The sequence below is a fragment of the Harpegnathos saltator genome, unplaced genomic scaffold (assembly GCF_003227715.2).
Source record: "Harpegnathos saltator strain DR-91 unplaced genomic scaffold, Hsal_v8.6 scaffold467, whole genome shotgun sequence".
Taxonomy (NCBI): domain Eukaryota; kingdom Metazoa; phylum Arthropoda; class Insecta; order Hymenoptera; family Formicidae; genus Harpegnathos; species Harpegnathos saltator.
This window is the reverse complement of record NW_020230280.1, coordinates 1,659,938-1,677,923: the sequence shown is the minus strand read 5'-3', so window position 1 is coordinate 1,677,923 and position 17,986 is coordinate 1,659,938. Positions and strand designations below refer to the sequence as shown.

The following is a 17,986-nucleotide window of genomic DNA, read 5'->3' as shown; positions in this document are numbered from 1 at the left end:
AAACAAAAATCTTTATTCAATCAATAATATATTCTCCATCGTTTTCTATAATCTTTTCCCAACGTTCTGGCAGCATACGGATGCCTCGATCATAAAAACTGCGCGGTTTAGATTCGAAGAACGAAGAGACGCCGTTTTTTAAGGCCTTCAAAGAGTCAAAGTTTTTTTCCATTTAAATAATTTTGCAATGACCGGAACAAGTGATAGTCAGATGGTGCGATATCAGGAGAATACGGTGGATGCGTTAAGACATCCCATTTCAGGCTCTTCAGTTTGCGCAGCGTCTTTTTCGAAACGTGTGGTCTGGCGTTGTCGCAGAAATTCGCTTGATTTTGTTCTTCTCGGTCAGCAAATGGGGCACCCATATATCGAGCTTCAAATCGAATCCCATCTTTTTTAAATGCCGAAAAGCGGTTGATCGGTCAACGTTTAGTGCTGTAGCAACTTCTTCTGTTGAAATTCGCGGATTATTGAGCACTAAAGTACGCAAAACATCGTCATCAATGTCAGAAGGTCGACCAGAGCGTGGCTCGTCTTCAAGGTTAAATTCTCCGCGCCGAAATTTAGCAAACCATTTTTCCACAGTTCGTTTAGCTGGTGCTTCCTGATAAACATCCTGAATGTTTTTTACGGCTGCGGCAACGTTTATTCCCTTCCGAAACTCGTAAAGCATAACATGCCGTAAATGCACTTTATCGATACTCATTTTTAAAGTGATATTTCTCGAAGCAGTTTGTATGAAAACAAATGATTTTTTTTTAATAACAGCTGAAGACGTCACCTTTCCAACGTTATATAATATGTAGATGGAAGTATTAATGACAACACTTTACGACGCTTATAACTCCATCTATTGAAACTCCGCACGAACTTTTGCACTCACCCAATACATTTTGTGTACTTCATAATCAATTCTTCTATTTTATTCTCTTTTAAGGCTGAATATATTTATCTATTTCTTTTGAAGAGAATTGCAGAACATGTAGAAAAGAAATATTATCTAATAATTCCATCACTTTACATGCATGTATATGTATGCTGTCTTCAAAACAGAAAAGAAACGAAAGTGTAGGAAGTGTAGATAGAAAGTGTGATGGAGACAGATTTGATGTATAAGATCGTTTGTGTACAGTGCTGGCTTATAAAAACACCAAAATAGGAAGCTATATATCAAGCTAAATTAATCTCTACTAAATTAGTCTTCTGTTATTACGATAAGTTATCTTATAAATATAATACGTGGAGCATGTGGTCGACCAAAAGCATCATTCAAACGGCGCAGTCTTTTAAAACATGTTTTTTGAACTTTTTCAAAACTTTGTCAAAAGTATATTTTTCTATATATTTCATATAATTTGATATTTCCATTTCTTATCAATCTTTTCCTTTCAAAATTTGAGTGCAACTTCGATATATTTGTTACAGGATTGTTAATGGAGAATGTTTGTTCTAGATTGATAATGTAATGACATATAGTTTTGGCCATAATTCTTTCGGCAAATATGACATTGTTAGACCATGGTTAGTTTCTGGAAAGAATGATGTACCTGCATATATACCTCAGCCATCTTATAGTCAAACATCGATACCTGATAATGGACCAGAAATATCTGAAATCAAGGATATGTACCAAATAGAATGTATGAGGAACAGCTGTAAACTTGCTAGTTATATTTTGCGTCAAGTTAATACATTAATTAAGGTGAATTATATTTTATATGCATTGTATAGGATGTTCTAGGTTTGCACTACCTGTTTTTATCAACTATTAATTAATTAAAGAATCAAAATCTGGAACATTATATAGAGAATATCCGAAAGATATGAACCAACTTTGGGTGTATAAGTTTTACAAATCAAAATTAGAAATTCATAGATTTCAAACTTAAACTAATGCATATGAATTCTGCATTATATATTTACCAAAGTAAGATATGTAATTTGAGGTTAAGTAGTTTTTGTTTGCACAAAAATTTCTTTATGAAATATATTCCCAAAGTTTATCAGTAACTTTCAGATATACAACCATGTTATATATTGTAAGTCTGAATGTAAGATGAAATCGGCATATACTAGCCTGGTATTACAACTGATGCACTTGACAAACAAGTGCACGACATGATTATTGGCAATGGAGCTTATCCGAGTCCACTCAATTATCGTGGTTTCCCTAAGTCTATATGTACAAGTGTTAACAATGTTGCTTGCCATGGTATTCCAGACAATAGACCTCTGCAAGATGGCGATATTCTCAATGTTGATATAACGGTAAATATGTATATTTCTCTTTTTCTCTTTCTTTATTTTTCTCATTTCAAATATTTTACCATCTTTATTCTACTGTGGCAATGCTACAAATTATTACTAAAGATTATTTTGACATTTTTGTTTAAGTAGGTATATCTCAATGGCTATCATGGCGATTGCTCGAATATGTTTCAAATAGGTGAAGTTGATTCTGAAGGTAAACGACTGATAACAATCACAGAATTATGCCTAAAAGAAGCCATACAAATATGCAAGCCGAACGAACGTTTCTGCAATATTGGTAGTAATGTGTATACAAAACTGAGAATCATTACTTTTGTTTCCGTTATCGTTTATATCTTTGTCAAACATCCATTTCTTTTTAGGTAACGTGATAGAAGAAATAGCGAATAAACATAACTTGAGCGTGATACCAGCATGTCTAGGTCATGGTATTGGGACTTATTTTCACGGTGCTCCGGACATTTATCATTTTGGTACGTGTTAATGTATAAATATTACCGATTGAAATCACATCACACGTCCGCTTTCTCGGGCATATTTTAATTAATTACATATTAGTTTGATTATTCAATATTGTTAGAACAATACATATACACTAGAATGTGATGCATGTTCTTTGTTTCTTAGCAAATGATTATTCTGAGAGAATGCAGTCGGGAATGACGTTCACTATCGAGCCGATTTTAAGTCAAGGAACGACACAGCTTGAAATTTTAGAGGACGGATGGACGGCTTGCACCATCGATAATTCCAGGACGGCACAAATTGAACATACGATTCTAATTACAGATGATGGATGTGAAGTACTAACATTTTAGTTTGTTTTTTTGTCACATCTGTTAATGTAAATATCAATTAAGATACTCTTATTATATTTCGCGCGCTTGTATGTAACGAAGTTCATTGCACGATCAAAATGTAAATGTAATAAAATAAAAAATACTAATTTCTATTTTCTCTATTATTATTTAAAATTTCTATTATAAAATTATAAAATTTCTATCATTATCATTAAAGCGTTATTATTACCATTGTCTATATTTTATTTTATATAAACACAAAAGTGGATAGTCACAAACTGCCATATATTGACAAAAAAATTTGATTCAATATCTTTGTTTTATACATATATGAATATCTTTATTATAATTTATTTTAAAGAATTAAGAGAAGTTTTACAAGATTGCTGGTCCCCAATAACTCTCTAAAGTTTGTGGTCCTTGTATCTCTACTCCCTTTTCTTTCATGACTATACCAATGTGATACTAAAAAAGTAAACATTAACAATACGATCTACATTATTTATATAAGTGTTTAATTTTATATACTCACCTTTGGGAAAGACCTGGCATCTCTGTAAAAGAGGACCTGCATTACTTTGTATAAGAGTTCAATAGCCTCTTCTTTAGTCATTTGGCTGTTTTCTTCATAAGCTTTTCTCAATATAGGTGTTGCCATGTAAGCACCATATCCAGTTGCGATCACTGGATCATTATAAGCTGTACCAAGTTTATCTACAGTTCCCAAAAATCTAAAAAGTAAAGCAAGAATTTATGAATAGACCAAGATTCATACATACTTGAAAAGTTACAAGATATATGTGATATTTACGGCTCTCCATTTTCTAAGCCAGCAATTACAAAATTATTCCAGAATGGATCAAAGTTTGACCGTCTGTTATACATAACACGTGTTAACCAGCAATGCAAAGCTTTTGGCTTTAAGCTGAACCCATCATCCAAACATTGTTCTTCCAGACTAAAATTAAAGCATGAATATTAAGTGATACAGTTATACTTTCTGTTGCAGCCTTTAAATGTAAGGATCCATAATATTTTAGATTTACATTTTTTTCTCTATATTACTCTTGATGCACTGAAAATCCGCATAATCTCCGGACGCACCGAGAATAATATTATCGTTAACTTTCATAATACGTTCTAGATTTCTGTAACGAGCCAGCGACCCGTAAGATCCAAGGATATCAGCTGCAATGATCACTCCATCTTTGAATTGAATGCCAACAACGGATGTACCTGTTGTTATCGGAGACCTGTAAAAAATTGAATATAAATTTAAAAGAGATAAAACACATATATTAAGTTTCTTCTACATTATATTTCGTAAATTTGCTTAATTCGATGCAGTTTCGATTACTTTTCCAGTTCATTTTCATTGATTTTCACTGTGCAAGAGAAGATGACAAGCGAGTTTCACGAGCACCATTTGTGTAGGTTATGGCATGTAAATATACAAAAACACAAAAAATTTGTGAATTACATTTGAATAAGACGTACTGTGATTTTTGGAATCCACCAGTGCCACACTGGCTACCTGGGAAATGATAGAATGCACCAGGCGACGGTCCATTTTGCCACAGAGGTAACACATCCTTATTGGAGAACGCCATTTTTGCCACTGTCACTTTTGATTCGGAATGGCCATGTTCAAGGCAGATGTATCGATGTTCGATTCTCTCTTTCTCAAGCTGAATATACACCAGAGAGGGGAACTACGATGGTACATCCACTTTCAGGTCTCGGTGATAAAATCTGCATGTGGTGGAAGTCCGTGCTACATCCATTTTCAAGCGGTTTATGTCCGTGCTGCAACTACAGTTGCCATCTCTATACCAGACTATGTTCGGTAGTCTAAAAAGAGCGGTGGCGAGGGGGGAGGAGCAGAAAAAATAAAAGTATTAAATGTTAAATCTTCGAATACATGTTGCCGTATCAAAGTCTTCTCTATAATAAACGATTTGACATGTCTGAAGACGCATGATGTATCGTTGCACGCGTCCCGTTCCCTTCATCCTGTTTCTCAATTCAGCATCCCGTCCGCTCTGGACATTCGGCCGCTGCGCAACGCTTCTCCAATCATCTATGTCGGTGCGCTCCTACTCCTCAGATTTCTGTCATTAATAACTCGATAATTATTGCGAATCTTGCAAAACGGTATGGGACTTTTATGTTTGTCTCAACCCAATCTACCCTCACACTTCGGGTTGGCAGCTAATCACCGAACACTCCGTATGATCTTCATGATATTAATCATACACAATGTCAATTCTTTTCTTTTTATGCGTTTATAACATGAATTAACATGTTAACATGTTAATTCATGTTATAAACGCGTAACAATGTGCGAGACCGTGCTTATCAAGTACGCTATTATGGTTGTAGCACGGACATAAACCGTCTGAAAATGGATGTAGCACGGACCCAGTAGCCAGTACATGCAGGTTTTACCGCCGAAACCTGAAAGTGGATGTAGCATCGTAATTCCCCTCTCAAAATGAATGCAGATGGCGCGCTTTCCCAGTGTGGAAAGTCGGTGTCGCTGAAAACGCTGTGTTGGCCGCTCTCATGTTCCTTTCTAATATACACTGAATGAATGAACAATCAATGAATAGTAAATTTAAATATTCTAAGGTTTGCATTTATTTTCGTTATTTGTTTATTTCTATTAAATTTACTGAGTTGAAAAGAGATAGACAAACAACGAATGAGAATCCGAACATTTGCATTGGCTGTTCGTTCGTTGTTCGTTCATTGTATACATTCAGCTTTAGAGAATCGATTGTCTTTTCGATATTTTGAAATTGAATTTCGATATTTTATTTGAATTTTAATTGATTTCTGTCGTTATTTTATAATTTAATTTTGTTAAGTTTCATTACTACATTTTACATTTAGTAGATATACTTACATTTAGTAGATATACTTTTATTAGATGTACTTTTATTTATCAAATATTACGGACTTAACTATATATTAGAGGTAACAATATTTTAATTTATAATTAGTATGATATAACAACAGATTGAAAGAGACCTCCGTTTTCAAATAGTATAAAAGACACGAAGACAGAATAAAGTTATATTAGCGTTATTATTATACATACACGCACATATTCACTTCCTCTGACTAAACAAAAGTCTAACTACAATCGAATTTTCTTTGTTGATTTATTTAAACAAAATAATCATTCGTGATATGTACGTAATAATTAAATTTTATTAAAGATAATAATACATATAATTCTGATTAAACTGTAAGATAAATCATTATGATTGATAATGTTAACGAGATGTATGAAAATAATTGTACGGACGATGCGTTCGGAGCTATTGGCGGAGCTACGAAGGCAGTGGTGTTTGCTAAAACTTTATTGATGGCTTTCATGATCGGGAATTCGGATCCATAGCAATCACCTCGGAAATCATCCGTGTCAATGCTCCATACCATAACACCTGCTAATTTTTTCTTCTTTGCGTACTCCACCTAATGATTTATTAATATTTTCAATACGCAGTTTGACACGCAAGAATAATATTGAATCGCACAATAGAAATTTTAATCATAATAAGAAATTATATTTTGCACAAAACATACACAGAAAGTAATACCTTGGTCATTATAGTTTTGATATTGTCGTAAACGACAACATGGTCCTGCTTAATCGCATAAGCCGTGCTAATATCGTTATCCCATCCAGTCGACCAGTCTTTTGGATCTTTTGTCAATGCCTCGCATATCTGAAATATATAAGAACAATTTACGTACACATATTCAAGATATATATTTTTTATTCTCATCAGAAGTATATATAATAAGATATAGATTTATAAAATATGTAACTAAGCACTTCGTTAAATCCCATGAAACCTTCTTGGCCGGTATAAGGTCCTTTGAATCCAGTTATCAAAGCTGGGAGGCCGATTGGATTTACATTGGATTCTTCGGGTTCCTTCGTAAGAATGAATGTTCTTCCGTACATTGGCAATCCTAAGACAAGTTTTTCGGCTGGTGCTCCTCGTTGCAGCAAATATGTAACGCTATCTTCCTAAATGTTAAAAATAATAATGAATATATTCAGCGATTTTTAGAATAACGGGTTTGGTAATGCAAATACATGATGTATCTTTGATTACTCTCATTCGAAAAAATCATGCTGCGATTTTAAAAAGCTCACCTTCGAGTACAAATTTTATTCTTACCACACTTAATCCATCGTTGCTCCGAAGCGGAGAATTTGGGAGAACCTTTTTGTCCCACGTACCATGATAATCGTACGCCATTACAGAAATGTGATCAAGATATTTGGAAACTTCAGGTATATTGTACGCTTGATCGATAGTCTTCTTGTCCGCGCTTATAGCAGCCGTCAGCAAAAGGCGAGGCTCTCTATAAGCATCGCTCAGTTCCTATTACGAAACGTAAAATAAATTGTGTTTTTACGTGTCAGTAAGGGAGATAATAAAATGTGCAACTCTTGTACCTTTACGAGGCTAGCGAAATTCTGTTTATCATCTGGAACACCCCCGCGACTACCGGGAAATTCCCAATCAAAATCTAATCCGTCAAATCCGTAAGTCCTGTTGGAACAAAAGTAATTGTCAGGAATCAAATAAATAAGACCAAGAGTACAATAACAACAAGTAAAATAAGAAAAAATAAAGTACACAGTGAAAGAAAAGCAAAAAAAAAATAGGAGAAAGTACAATAAAATTTTTACTACCAAAAAATACATCGTAATGTCAAACTAAGGAAGGTGATCATTCTTGGTCTTTTTCTCTAGAAATTAAATAAGATTTATTCGAAAACTTATATTGAAAGGTTAACATAATCAGCATCTTAAGTTTGCAGGTAATGCAGGGGACGAGTAGAGAACATTAGAATTTTGGCAAAGAATATATATAAAACAAAATATAATTTAAGAAGTAAACCAAATACTTTATATTTTCAGAATGACGTGATGATATATCCGAATTCGAGAATGAGACTATTATCTTCTTTCAATAGATCATAATAATGCATATTTAATAATAATATAAATCCGATAATAATATAATAATACATCGATATTAATAATATTAATAATATTAATAATCACACATGCATACGTATCATGATAAATAAAACGAATGAGACGCGTAGGACAGTATTTAAAATGAATTGAATAGATACAAATAAATATGCATAAACAACATATAAGCGTGCACTAAATAGTTGACAGAACTCAATGTAGTCTAAATCTAGGGTAACATCAAGAAAAAATACTGTAAATCTTTGAAAATAAGATAAAAACCAATTTTCCTAACAAAAGATTTCAGGACCAATGGGACATATCTCTTGCAAGAAAACTTTTTTAACAACTTTTGATCAGCATTTTATAATAAATAATTTTAATCATAAAATACTTGAACCATAGAGGAGAGATCCCAGAAACCCCCAAGAATGGTCATCTTTCTTTCATAAAGAGTATTTCAGGAAAGACAGCATATCGATCAGTGTACGTTAGAAGTTCTTCCCAAGTAATAATTGTTTCACTTGAAAAATCGACTTCCTCTCTAATGAGGTGTCTTATAATCGTCGGTATAAATATCAGGGTAAACGCACTTGAGGAATTCGATGGTGCTGGCGATAAAGGTTCTTCTACGTTCCGGTGATGAAGCGAGTTGTGAATAATTTTTGCTGCCTTCGTTCCACCCACCGATACCCAGCGATATTTTTATACCCGGATATTGTTGTCGAAGAGCTGTCATCTTCCTGTAGTTGCCTATTACTGTGTTCACCCAGATATATTCCAAATTATATTTAGCATACTCAAGATTGAATAAAATTATCGAACTAACGAGAGTCTTAATATAATTAGGAATTAATAATTATTGTATATTGGATAATTTTATACTTTAAAAGTTTGTCGTGGGATTTTTTAATTACCATTATTTGATTTTTTTAATTACTATGCCGATCTCATGCTGCGATAATGATTGGAAAATTGTATAAGATAATCGATTATTTATAGTAATTTATTATTACGACTTGTTCTTTAATCTATTATTACGACTTGTTCTTTAATCAATATTGCGGTTACCGTCTTTTTCCGTATCCGCCCAAGGATCGAGGCTACTGATTGTCCAGGATGAAATATTTAAACCAGCAAATGCGTAAATCAGGTGGGTACAGAATTCTGGACGCAGATTTCCTATAGAAAACGCGCCTTTGTCCGGCCTGTAGGCTGCCCAAGATGCGACATAGCAGACGACTACTTTATTATGTTTTGGTTTCAGAAGCCCTGAAAAAAGAAATGAAAAAATAGCATCATTTAACCATTTTCCAGTTTTGAAAATAGACGATGCTATAAAGTTTTGATTCTTCATTAAATAAAGAATAGTTTTAGTAGGAATGAGAAATTTATTGAATAAAAATATATGTCGGAAATTTTATATTTCTTAATTAATTTAAATATCCTTTATTTTTACAAATTTAAATTGAGTATTTTAGTTATACGTGAGCATTAAAGTGGTATATTAAAAAGCACTTGAGAAATGGTGTTTGAACGCATCGAGAAAAAATTGATTCCGCGTTACTCGGGGGATTCGCAGGTGAAAGAAACGACGGTGATTCTGCGTCACCTTGTATATACATTCATGAGTCTTATGGAAATGTCGCGTCCCCATTGTGCGGCGTGTCGGCATTTGCTTTCGTTCGTTGATACGGGGAAATGCGGGAATTATCATCACTCATCGAACGCAATGTACGTTATTTGACCGTTTCGTACCGTCACATTGCATCACATACAATTGCATATATTAATTATATATTAACATCTTTGGATATAAAATGCAAATAAGAGATTATACCGTTGGCGAACTCACCGCGAGCATCGTAGATCCCAAAAAGTAGAATTGTGAGTAGAAATGCCACGACGGTGAAGGACATCGTAGTAATAACACGCCGATCTTTTTCAATGCGATATATTTATTTAACACACCGTGACACGAGCTGTAACGGTATTCTGAATTAGAGGATTTCTGTGATGCTGCACTTGGAGAACATCTTGGAAAACACTTATAAAATTTGTATTCTATGCAAAAAGTTATGAATCTTATTTCGATCTGTCGTTCTTTATCACGCGCTTGAGACTTAATTGTAGACTAATGTTATCACTTGGTAATTAAAAGACGCGGTAACACATCTCACTTGTTAGCGATATGTAATATTTTTTTATCACTAATTGCGTGTGATAACGAGTACGAGTAAAGTGATGGTGTAGTATGCCATATGTTTAGATAAAACCGTGAACGATATGCTTTAACAGCATAGATCTACCGATTGCACGTAGCTGAAAGAACGCAAAACACCGGTACCAATTCATTCGGCCGTGCACTGCAGACTGCTAGGAGTCGGATAGCTGTGCGTCAGCCAGGCCAGATTACTTTCACTCGTAACTGTTTATTCTCGAGTGAGAGCTCGAGGAGCAGCAGGACAACGAGAAGGACGCGTTCAGAACCTGTTGCACATCGCCGTGAAACTTACTTTGCTCTCCGCGGATTCTCCTACGAGTAAACAATGCAACGTCACTCGCGTGTCACATCCCGCGTAGACTTTACATCTGCTTTTATAAATAGACATTGCCTAAAAAAGAAATAGAGGAAAAAGAAGGAGGAAAGGAGCAGTAGGAGGAGGAAAAAGAGAAGAGCGAAGTAAGTAAAGTATGAGAAGAATATAGTAGGATATATACAGAGTTGGAGGAGTAAACAGGAGGATAAGTATGCACGAGGGAAGAAATAAAAATCAGAGAGAAATCAAAGAAGCCTTCGGAAGGAAGGAAAGAAGGAAATTTAGGTGAAAGAAATTGGAGGAAGGAGACGTGAATGTTGTGGCAAAGAGGATAAGCCTGAAAGCATCAGCGCTACGATGGCGCTCATGGTGATGCTAAGATTCAGGTTTCCTCCTTTCAACCGCCAGATAGTAGGGGAAAAGGCGGTAGAATGTGGAGTCTTTGAACTTGCGAAGAATGGCGGGTTTAAATTCGTCGTAGGGATAACATAAGCTTAACAAATTGATCAAGAGAGCTAGAACTTATGAGACGATTGGTAAGAACGTTTACTGAGCGAATCATTTTTCGCACCGCGGAATCAGAAGATCACGGAAAATATACAATAGAATTCAGACTGATGAAATAAAATTGAAGGAGAGAACGCAAGTTTTGAGATAAAAGTAATTTATTAAGGTTTTACGTCAATTGCAGATGCTTGACGTTTCTTCGCGACACAATTATTACGAAAAGAATTGCACGAATTACTTGGCCGCCAAAGCTGCATTGATGGCTCTCATAAGTGGGTAGTCGGACGTCTTGCATTTGCCGCGGAAGTCATCAGTGTCGATGCTCCATATCTTGACACCCGCTAACTTCTTCTCCTTTAGGTACTTCACCTGATTGACAGTTTCGATGTATTGTTACGATGCATTGAGTAAGAATAAAATCGATTCGCACACACAACCGATACGATAAAATTTAATTTTTATGAGAAACTATGCTTCATGAAAAGAAATACCTTGGCTTGTATAGATTTAACGTCGTCGTAAAGGATAACATGGTCCTTATTAATTAAATAAGCCGTGCTGGTTTCATTATCCCATCCAGCTGTCCAGGCTTTCGGATTTTCTGTCTGTGCCTCGCAAATCTACATAAAAGTACAATTTATGCATATCTAAGATGTATATTTTCAATCTTCGCCATAAGCTATAAAATAGAGATGTGCGAATCAAGAATTTTTATGTCGAATCGAATCGAATCGAATCTCATTTTTTAAATTCGAATTCGAATCGAATCGAATCCATGAAATTTCATTCGAATTCGAATCAAATCGAATCGAACCATTAAAAAATTTAACATGAATATTAAACGTGCAAATAATGATGGAAGATTTTAATATGAAAGGGATTATTAATATTGTAATATTATCTTAAAATAAAATATATATTTAAATATTTATAGTAATTTATAATTAAGTTATTAATTATAAGTTAGGTTAATTACGGTAATTAAACATTATTAATTAATAATTAATTAAAAATAAGTTAAGGGTTCAAATATACAGGCCCAGATGGCCCGTTTTATAACTGATACGCACAAACGCTAATATATTTGATTCGTATTCGAATCTTCGCGATTCGAGATTTTCGAATTATTCGGATTCGAATCATAGGGATTCGAATTCGAATAATTCGCACATCTCTACTATAAAATGATATAAAATACGATATAAATATGTAAAATAATAATTAAATACCTCGTTATATCCCATGAAGCCATCTTGGCCAGTGTAAGGTCCCCTAAATCCAGTTGGCAGAGCAGGTAGACCAATTGGATTCACTGGTTTCTCTAGTGGTTTCGTCAGAATGTAAGTTCTTCCATACGTCGGCAACGCTAGGACCATTTTTGCGGCCGGGACTCCTTGTTGCAACAAGTACGTAACAGAATCTTCCTAAATATTGATACCAATGATCAATATATTTTGTTATTTTAGAAACCGATCAGCAATATCTCTCGGCAATACTTTTTGTCGCGGAATATGCGAATTATGACATGACAACATTGAATTTTGTTTAGCAAATAGGATTTTATACATACAAGTAAGCACTTGAATATTTTTATTCAAAAGCATCACGTCTCGCATCCTTGTATAACACGATAACTTTTATATGAAAGTTTTACCCTTACCACATTTAACCCATCCTTGCTTTGAAATGGTGCATGTGGAAGAACTTTCTGGTTCCACGATCCATGATAATCGAACGACATTACGTGAATGTGATCAGCATATTTAGACATTTCGGCTACGTTGTATGCTAAGTTAATAGTCTCTTTCACCGCGCTGATAGCTGCCGTTATCGTAAGGCCGGGTTGCTTGTAGGCCTCTTTCAGTTCCTAAAAATAAAATTATTAAAAATATTAGTTAAAGAAATACTAAACTCTAATAAACATACCTTCAAGAGAATGACAAAGTTCTGTTTGTCTTCCGTGCTGCCTCCGCCATGTCCGGGATACATCCAAACAAAGTCGAGCCCGTTAAATCCGTATGTTCTGTTGTAACAAAATGCAATTTAGAAAAAGAACGTAGGCGAGAGCGAAAATACAAGCAGAAATCAAATATAAAAGAAGAAAAAATACAAGGACGAAATAAAGTAAAGTTTTAACCGTCAAAAGATACATCGTGACAACAAATTAAAATCTCATAATAGCTGGAAAAGCTACGCTAAAAGATAGCGTAGCTTTAAAAATTTTTGTGAGACAAGGAAAATTTCTGCCGAATTAATTTCTTCTCCAATAAGAGATATCTCATTATCGTTGGCATAAGTATAGCAGCGAACGTACTGGAGGAAATTGATAGTGCTGGCGATAAATAGTTTCCTGCGTTCCGGTGATGAAGCGAGTAACGAATAGCCTATGCTTCCTTCGTTCCATCCGCCTATAGCGAGTGTTACTTTTAGTTTTGGATATTTTTGCCGGAGAGCTGTCATCTTCCTGTAGTTGCCTACTCCTGTGTGTTCACCCAGATATTTTTAAATTATTATATTATTATATTTACGGGATCGGGACTTGGTATTGTTTCAGAGCGATTTTGGATTGATTAGATTACCGTCTTTTTCCGTATCTGTCCAAGGATCGGTACTTTTGATAGTCCAGGTTGCAACGTCTAAGCCAGCAAACGCATAAACTAAGTGAGTACAATGTTCTGGACGCAGATTGTCCACGGAGAACGCGCCATCGGATGGCCTATAGGTTGCCCAGGATGCGACGTAACAAACGACGACCTTATCATGTGTTGGATCCGCGAGTTCTAATAAAAGATTTTAATAGTTTAGTCTCACTATCAAGTTTCAGTTCTGGAGAGTGATATTTTAAATCTTCTTTTTTTTACGAAATATATCATATTTATGATAGCTTGAATAAGAGTAGGAATTAAATTTATGTAGTATAAGTATTTATTAGATATTAATCAAACAAACAGAGAAAGACATAAATAAACTCACCGTGTGCATCGTCAAAAGCGCCAACAAGTAGAACCGTAAGCAGAAACGTCAGACCGGTGAAGAACATCATAGCGCATCAAATGCCCTGATGGCTGCTTAACGTGTTGTAACAACCTGCAACAGTGTGTGTCTGTATTTTATATTGAAAAAGTTCTATAATATCGTACCTCAATATATTAATTTTTGCCCAACACTATTCATACGTTAATTTATTATATAATCTTACCTCGAACGCGAGTCTTCGTTTTTATCGGGCTCGAAATACGGTATTGCAGAAATTCTCTAATATAAAACATATATACACCGTTGCAATTTGTTACAACAATATCCAAATATGCAAGATCTGTCGTTCTTGCACTGCGCACTTGCGATCTAACCAGCGACCAGTTAGTATTTGCCGTATTTAATGGATCCCGTCGATGATATAACAAGTTCGTTTTGTTAAAAATGTTTATTTTATTCTTATATTGTTCACGTGATAACGATAATTTCTTGTATCGATTGATTGATCGTATTGATAGCGTTGATCTTAAATAAATGATACCGGAACTCCGCAAATAATGATATCTATTATCGTGAGTATCGTGTTTTTTCTTAATAGTGCGAATACTGATTGCATACTTCATACTACGATGTAGGACACGGTGACAATTTGTTCAGATTTTATTGAACTACAAACTGTTAAAACTCAGACGTGTGTCAGCCATGCTAGATCATTTTCACTTGCTCTTCGTAAATTGCTTTTAAAGTAATTACTGAGACATTAGCTTCATGTTATATCCTACGATTTCATGCATGTTTCATAACTATACATAGTTTGAGAAATAAATAAAGAAAGAAGGATTAGGAGGATTAAGAGGTAAGAAATGAATGAACAAGCAAAGATACGAAAAAGAAAATTCATAAACTTTGTCCTTCCTAATCTACGTATCGATCTACTTTGTTATCTTTATCGTGGATCTGAGAGCCTAACGATAAAAAAAAAATTACATTTGTAGTGGTAAGTAATTTTTTATTTGAGATAATTGAAGAGATATTCCATGAGGTTCCGACGTGATAATAATCAGCTAAATGCAAAATGCAATCGCTATCTTTCTCTCATTCGCATACTATATGATAATTAGCATATTAAGAACAAGTATAGCCAATAAAACGCGAAGGCGATCGAAGTCACGGGTCGAAATGAACATTCCGAGACTCCGTTTCGTTGAATAGTGCAGTTCAACCAATCCAGGTAAAAATCCACGCGGGAGTAAACACTCGCTGAATTCGGAAGAGCGCATCCCGTGGGATTGCCCCAGGAAACAATGCCCACCTGCGTTCCATTACAGATCAATGGTCCACCGCTGTCGCCCTGAAAATTCGCAAAACCGACGTGTAGAAGTTTCAACATAGGAGCCCTTTCAGATTTACAGAGTTCTCAAGCTCAAACCAAGCAGACATCGCGACCGCCTTCCTGCAGACCGGTACATATTTGCGCTTCCTTGTGTACATTCGGCATTGGACACTCGACAGCTGAGATCAGGGGCATCTGAACATGCCGTAAATATGTACCGCTTCCCCTCTGATAATAAATCAGAAACAAATAAATCATACATCATAAAATTGTTAATTCGATTTTCGCAGTACCGAGTGAAAAAAGCTACGTATTACAGTTCTTTCAGGTACGGGAGAATTCAAATTAACGCTTAAGAGTTCAAATCAAAATTAATTTAAGAGTTAAAATAAGAATTAAGAGGTGTTAAGAATTAAAATTAACTATGAAGAGAACCCTATGGTCGAAAAAATATACCGATAAATATCTTCGCAATCAATTAATTTCATTTTTCAAGGGATTTCTAACTCGATTGCTATTGGATAAACTACGGGAAAGAAATGAATATCGTCGCGCAGGTCCTTCAAGCAGAGTTTGAAATGGAAGTCTGTTTTCTATTGTTGAACTGGTGTATATTCCCGGAACTTACAGAGACAGGTATAGAGTTGTGACTTGTCGGAAAAAAAAAAAAAAGGAGAAGAGAACTAGAATGAGGCAACGCAGTCAGTTCAGCAATAGAAAACAAACTTATAGTTTCTCACTAACAATCAAATCGACAGTCCTATGTCGACTATGCACTTACGACGTACATTTGAATCAGGTATGTGTCGACCCCATCCAACCGCGATGCATTGCTTCATGTAGGTTTGCAGCAAGTTCGCGATGTATTCCGGTGGCAGCAGGGCGTATTGAACGTACGCGTTCGTACGAAGGGGCCTCCTCAGCTGTCGGAAGCGAGCGTGGGTGACATTCAGAATCGCCATCTCGCGCGGTTACAAGGTTTACTCTCTTTATTATCGACACAGAATTATATACACGGCATAAATAGTCACCCTGAACAATCCAATATCGTGTTGCAAGTCCAAGAATCGAAACTTCGCGTGCGGCAATGTCTTGTCTATCAATTCCATCTGCATGGAACCCCAGCTTGGTAAGAACACGTTAGTCGTGCCGGCGATCACGTAGAATCGCCGTGGATTCTCCGGCCTCCACGTGCCGTCGGACAACCGTCTTTTTAAACAACGACGAATTAATGATATCCAGTTTGTTTCACCTAACATCAGAGTGGTGGGCGAAAATGATGGGCGAGCAATCGGACCCCGCGGAAGATCAACACCCCTTTGATCTTCCTATTACGAACGACAGCATCATGCATCGACTCGGTTTTTCCTCAGCGCATTGTCATGTGAAACATTGAAATAGGATGACGAACTTTTGGAACTTAGGAAAAGAGTTTAGAAATTAGAAATAGAATAATCATAAAAAAATATTAAAACCAGAGTGAATTTGCTAATTGCAAGCAATGATATCTCCTGCTTCATTTATGGGATATTCAGATCAAAAAGGCATTCGAATCACTGGTATACAAATCGGTCTTTATCTGCAAGAGATAAGAAATCTTTCTCTCTCTCTCTCTCTCTCTTTCTCTCTCTCTCTCTCTCTCTCTTTCAATTATATTCCAATTTGTTCTGTTCTTTGGACTCATCGCTTGAGCATAGCATATAACTAGTCTTATCATATGTAAACGAGCAGATGTCCGATTGCGCCCCCGATTCAACCCACCTGCACAATCACGGGCGGCCGAGCTGACTCGTAAAACAGAAACTACGCTCTCGCGCGAACAGTACATCACCGCTAGTACACAGCTAATCGATACACAGATAGATATCGCGACAGATATCGTTGCCTTAGGATCTAGCGCCGCTAACCTTCCTCGTTACTCGTGAAATATATAATTTCTAGACAGCACATCGCTACTCACAGTCAGAAACAAACAAAGTGTAATCACGGCGGGCGAACGGGACGAATCAAACGTGTAGCGTCCTATCGTAACCGCGACTATCAAGAAGCAGTTATTCTTATAGTCGAGTTCCGCTGCGATGTCTCTCTCGGGTGTGTTGCCCGGCTTGAGATCAATTTCAACCGCCCGATCCCGTCCAGCCGCCGTTGTATACGATGATTCACAGAGATTCCATTTAATAGCGAAAATACAAATTCAAATATCTACACCACGTGGTCTGGTGGCGCGATATAAATCGGCTACCATCCGTGAACACGTCTGAGATTTATACATTACACAATCGCTGTACGGATATATTGCGTTGTTTCAATAAAACGTACGAATATGTACGATTTAAAAGACGCCCTTTCTACCCCCCCTCCTTCTCTCTCTCTCTCTCTCTCTCTCTCTCTCTCTCTCTCTCTCGATTTCTTTCCGTCTCTTCTTCCGTCTCTCTTTCCTTCTCTTAAAAGCCACGTATCGCGCGATTTTTCTCAAGTGAATCACTGAAAATTTAAGTCGGTCGACTCGCCCCCGATCGTCTTTCACAAATGGCAGCGCAATTATATCTCC

General features: G+C 35.9%; 5 protein-coding genes across 16 annotated transcripts; 1 reads left to right on the top strand and 4 right to left on the bottom strand.

Annotated features, from left to right (window-relative positions):
• The first annotated feature begins 1,068 nt into the window (after window positions 1–1,068).
• LOC105184982 (methionine aminopeptidase 1D, mitochondrial) lies at window positions 1,069–3,204 on the top strand. 2 transcript variants are annotated; one of them, XM_011144141.3, is made up of 6 exons: window positions 1,069–1,327; window positions 1,454–1,702; window positions 2,077–2,268; window positions 2,398–2,548; window positions 2,634–2,744; window positions 2,899–3,204. In XM_011144141.3, exons 1-6 carry the CDS (start codon window positions 1,247–1,249, stop codon window positions 3,087–3,089), a joined length of 975 nt encoding a protein of 324 aa, XP_011142443.1. In that variant the 5' UTR covers window positions 1,069–1,246; the 3' UTR covers window positions 3,090–3,204. The 2 variants fall into 2 exon arrangements, with proteins under 2 accessions (XP_011142443.1, XP_011142444.1); XM_011144142.3 differs by having other exon boundaries at window positions 1,260–1,327; window positions 1,426–1,702.
• A 135-nt stretch (window positions 3,205–3,339) lies between these two features.
• Window positions 3,340–4,762, bottom strand: Prosbeta7 (proteasome subunit beta type-4). Its single transcript, XM_011144143.3, has 5 exons — window positions 4,569–4,762; window positions 4,118–4,324; window positions 3,883–4,029; window positions 3,604–3,802; window positions 3,340–3,536 (listed from the first exon to the last, which is right to left on the bottom strand). Exons 1-5 carry the CDS (start codon window positions 4,679–4,681, stop codon window positions 3,447–3,449), a joined length of 756 nt encoding a protein of 251 aa, XP_011142445.1. The 5' UTR covers window positions 4,682–4,762; the 3' UTR covers window positions 3,340–3,446.
• Window positions 4,763–6,283: 1,521 nt separating this feature from the next.
• LOC105185029 (probable chitinase 2) lies at window positions 6,284–11,015 on the bottom strand. 10 transcript variants are annotated; one of them, XM_011144242.3, is made up of 9 exons: window positions 10,596–11,015; window positions 9,920–10,061; window positions 9,151–9,351; window positions 8,673–8,838; window positions 7,552–7,648; window positions 7,271–7,477; window positions 6,919–7,116; window positions 6,680–6,808; window positions 6,284–6,554 (listed from the first exon to the last, which is right to left on the bottom strand). In XM_011144242.3, the coding sequence occupies exons 2-9, from the start codon at window positions 9,996–9,998 to the stop codon at window positions 6,318–6,320; spliced, it is 1,314 nt and encodes a 437-aa protein (XP_011142544.1). In that variant the 5' UTR covers window positions 9,999–10,061; window positions 10,596–11,015; the 3' UTR covers window positions 6,284–6,317. The 10 variants fall into 10 exon arrangements, with proteins under 10 accessions (XP_011142544.1, XP_025157871.1, XP_025157866.1 ...); XM_025302086.1 differs by having other exon boundaries at window positions 9,935–10,061; window positions 10,596–11,012; XM_025302081.1 differs by lacking the exon at window positions 10,596–11,015 and adding an exon at window positions 10,260–10,574.
• A 251-nt stretch (window positions 11,016–11,266) lies between these two features.
• LOC105184985 (probable chitinase 2) lies at window positions 11,267–14,552 on the bottom strand. Of its 2 annotated transcripts, none has more exons than XM_025302090.1 (9): window positions 14,326–14,552; window positions 14,100–14,229; window positions 13,706–13,906; window positions 13,441–13,606; window positions 13,053–13,149; window positions 12,787–12,993; window positions 12,356–12,550; window positions 11,618–11,746; window positions 11,267–11,495 (listed from the first exon to the last, which is right to left on the bottom strand). In XM_025302090.1, exons 2-9 carry the CDS (start codon window positions 14,167–14,169, stop codon window positions 11,361–11,363), a joined length of 1,200 nt encoding a protein of 399 aa, XP_025157875.1. In that variant the 5' UTR covers window positions 14,170–14,229; window positions 14,326–14,552; the 3' UTR covers window positions 11,267–11,360. The 2 variants fall into 2 exon arrangements, with proteins under 2 accessions (XP_025157875.1, XP_011142446.1); XM_011144144.3 differs by having other exon boundaries at window positions 14,100–14,213; window positions 14,326–14,551.
• Window positions 14,553–15,219: 667 nt separating this feature from the next.
• Window positions 15,220–17,812, bottom strand: LOC105184986 (trypsin-2). Its single transcript, XM_019842256.2, has 4 exons — window positions 16,467–17,812; window positions 16,224–16,358; window positions 15,532–15,663; window positions 15,220–15,453 (listed from the first exon to the last, which is right to left on the bottom strand). The coding sequence occupies exons 1-4, from the start codon at window positions 16,692–16,694 to the stop codon at window positions 15,220–15,222; spliced, it is 729 nt and encodes a 242-aa protein (XP_019697815.2). The 5' UTR covers window positions 16,695–17,812.
• Window positions 17,813–17,986: the final 174 nt, after the last annotated feature.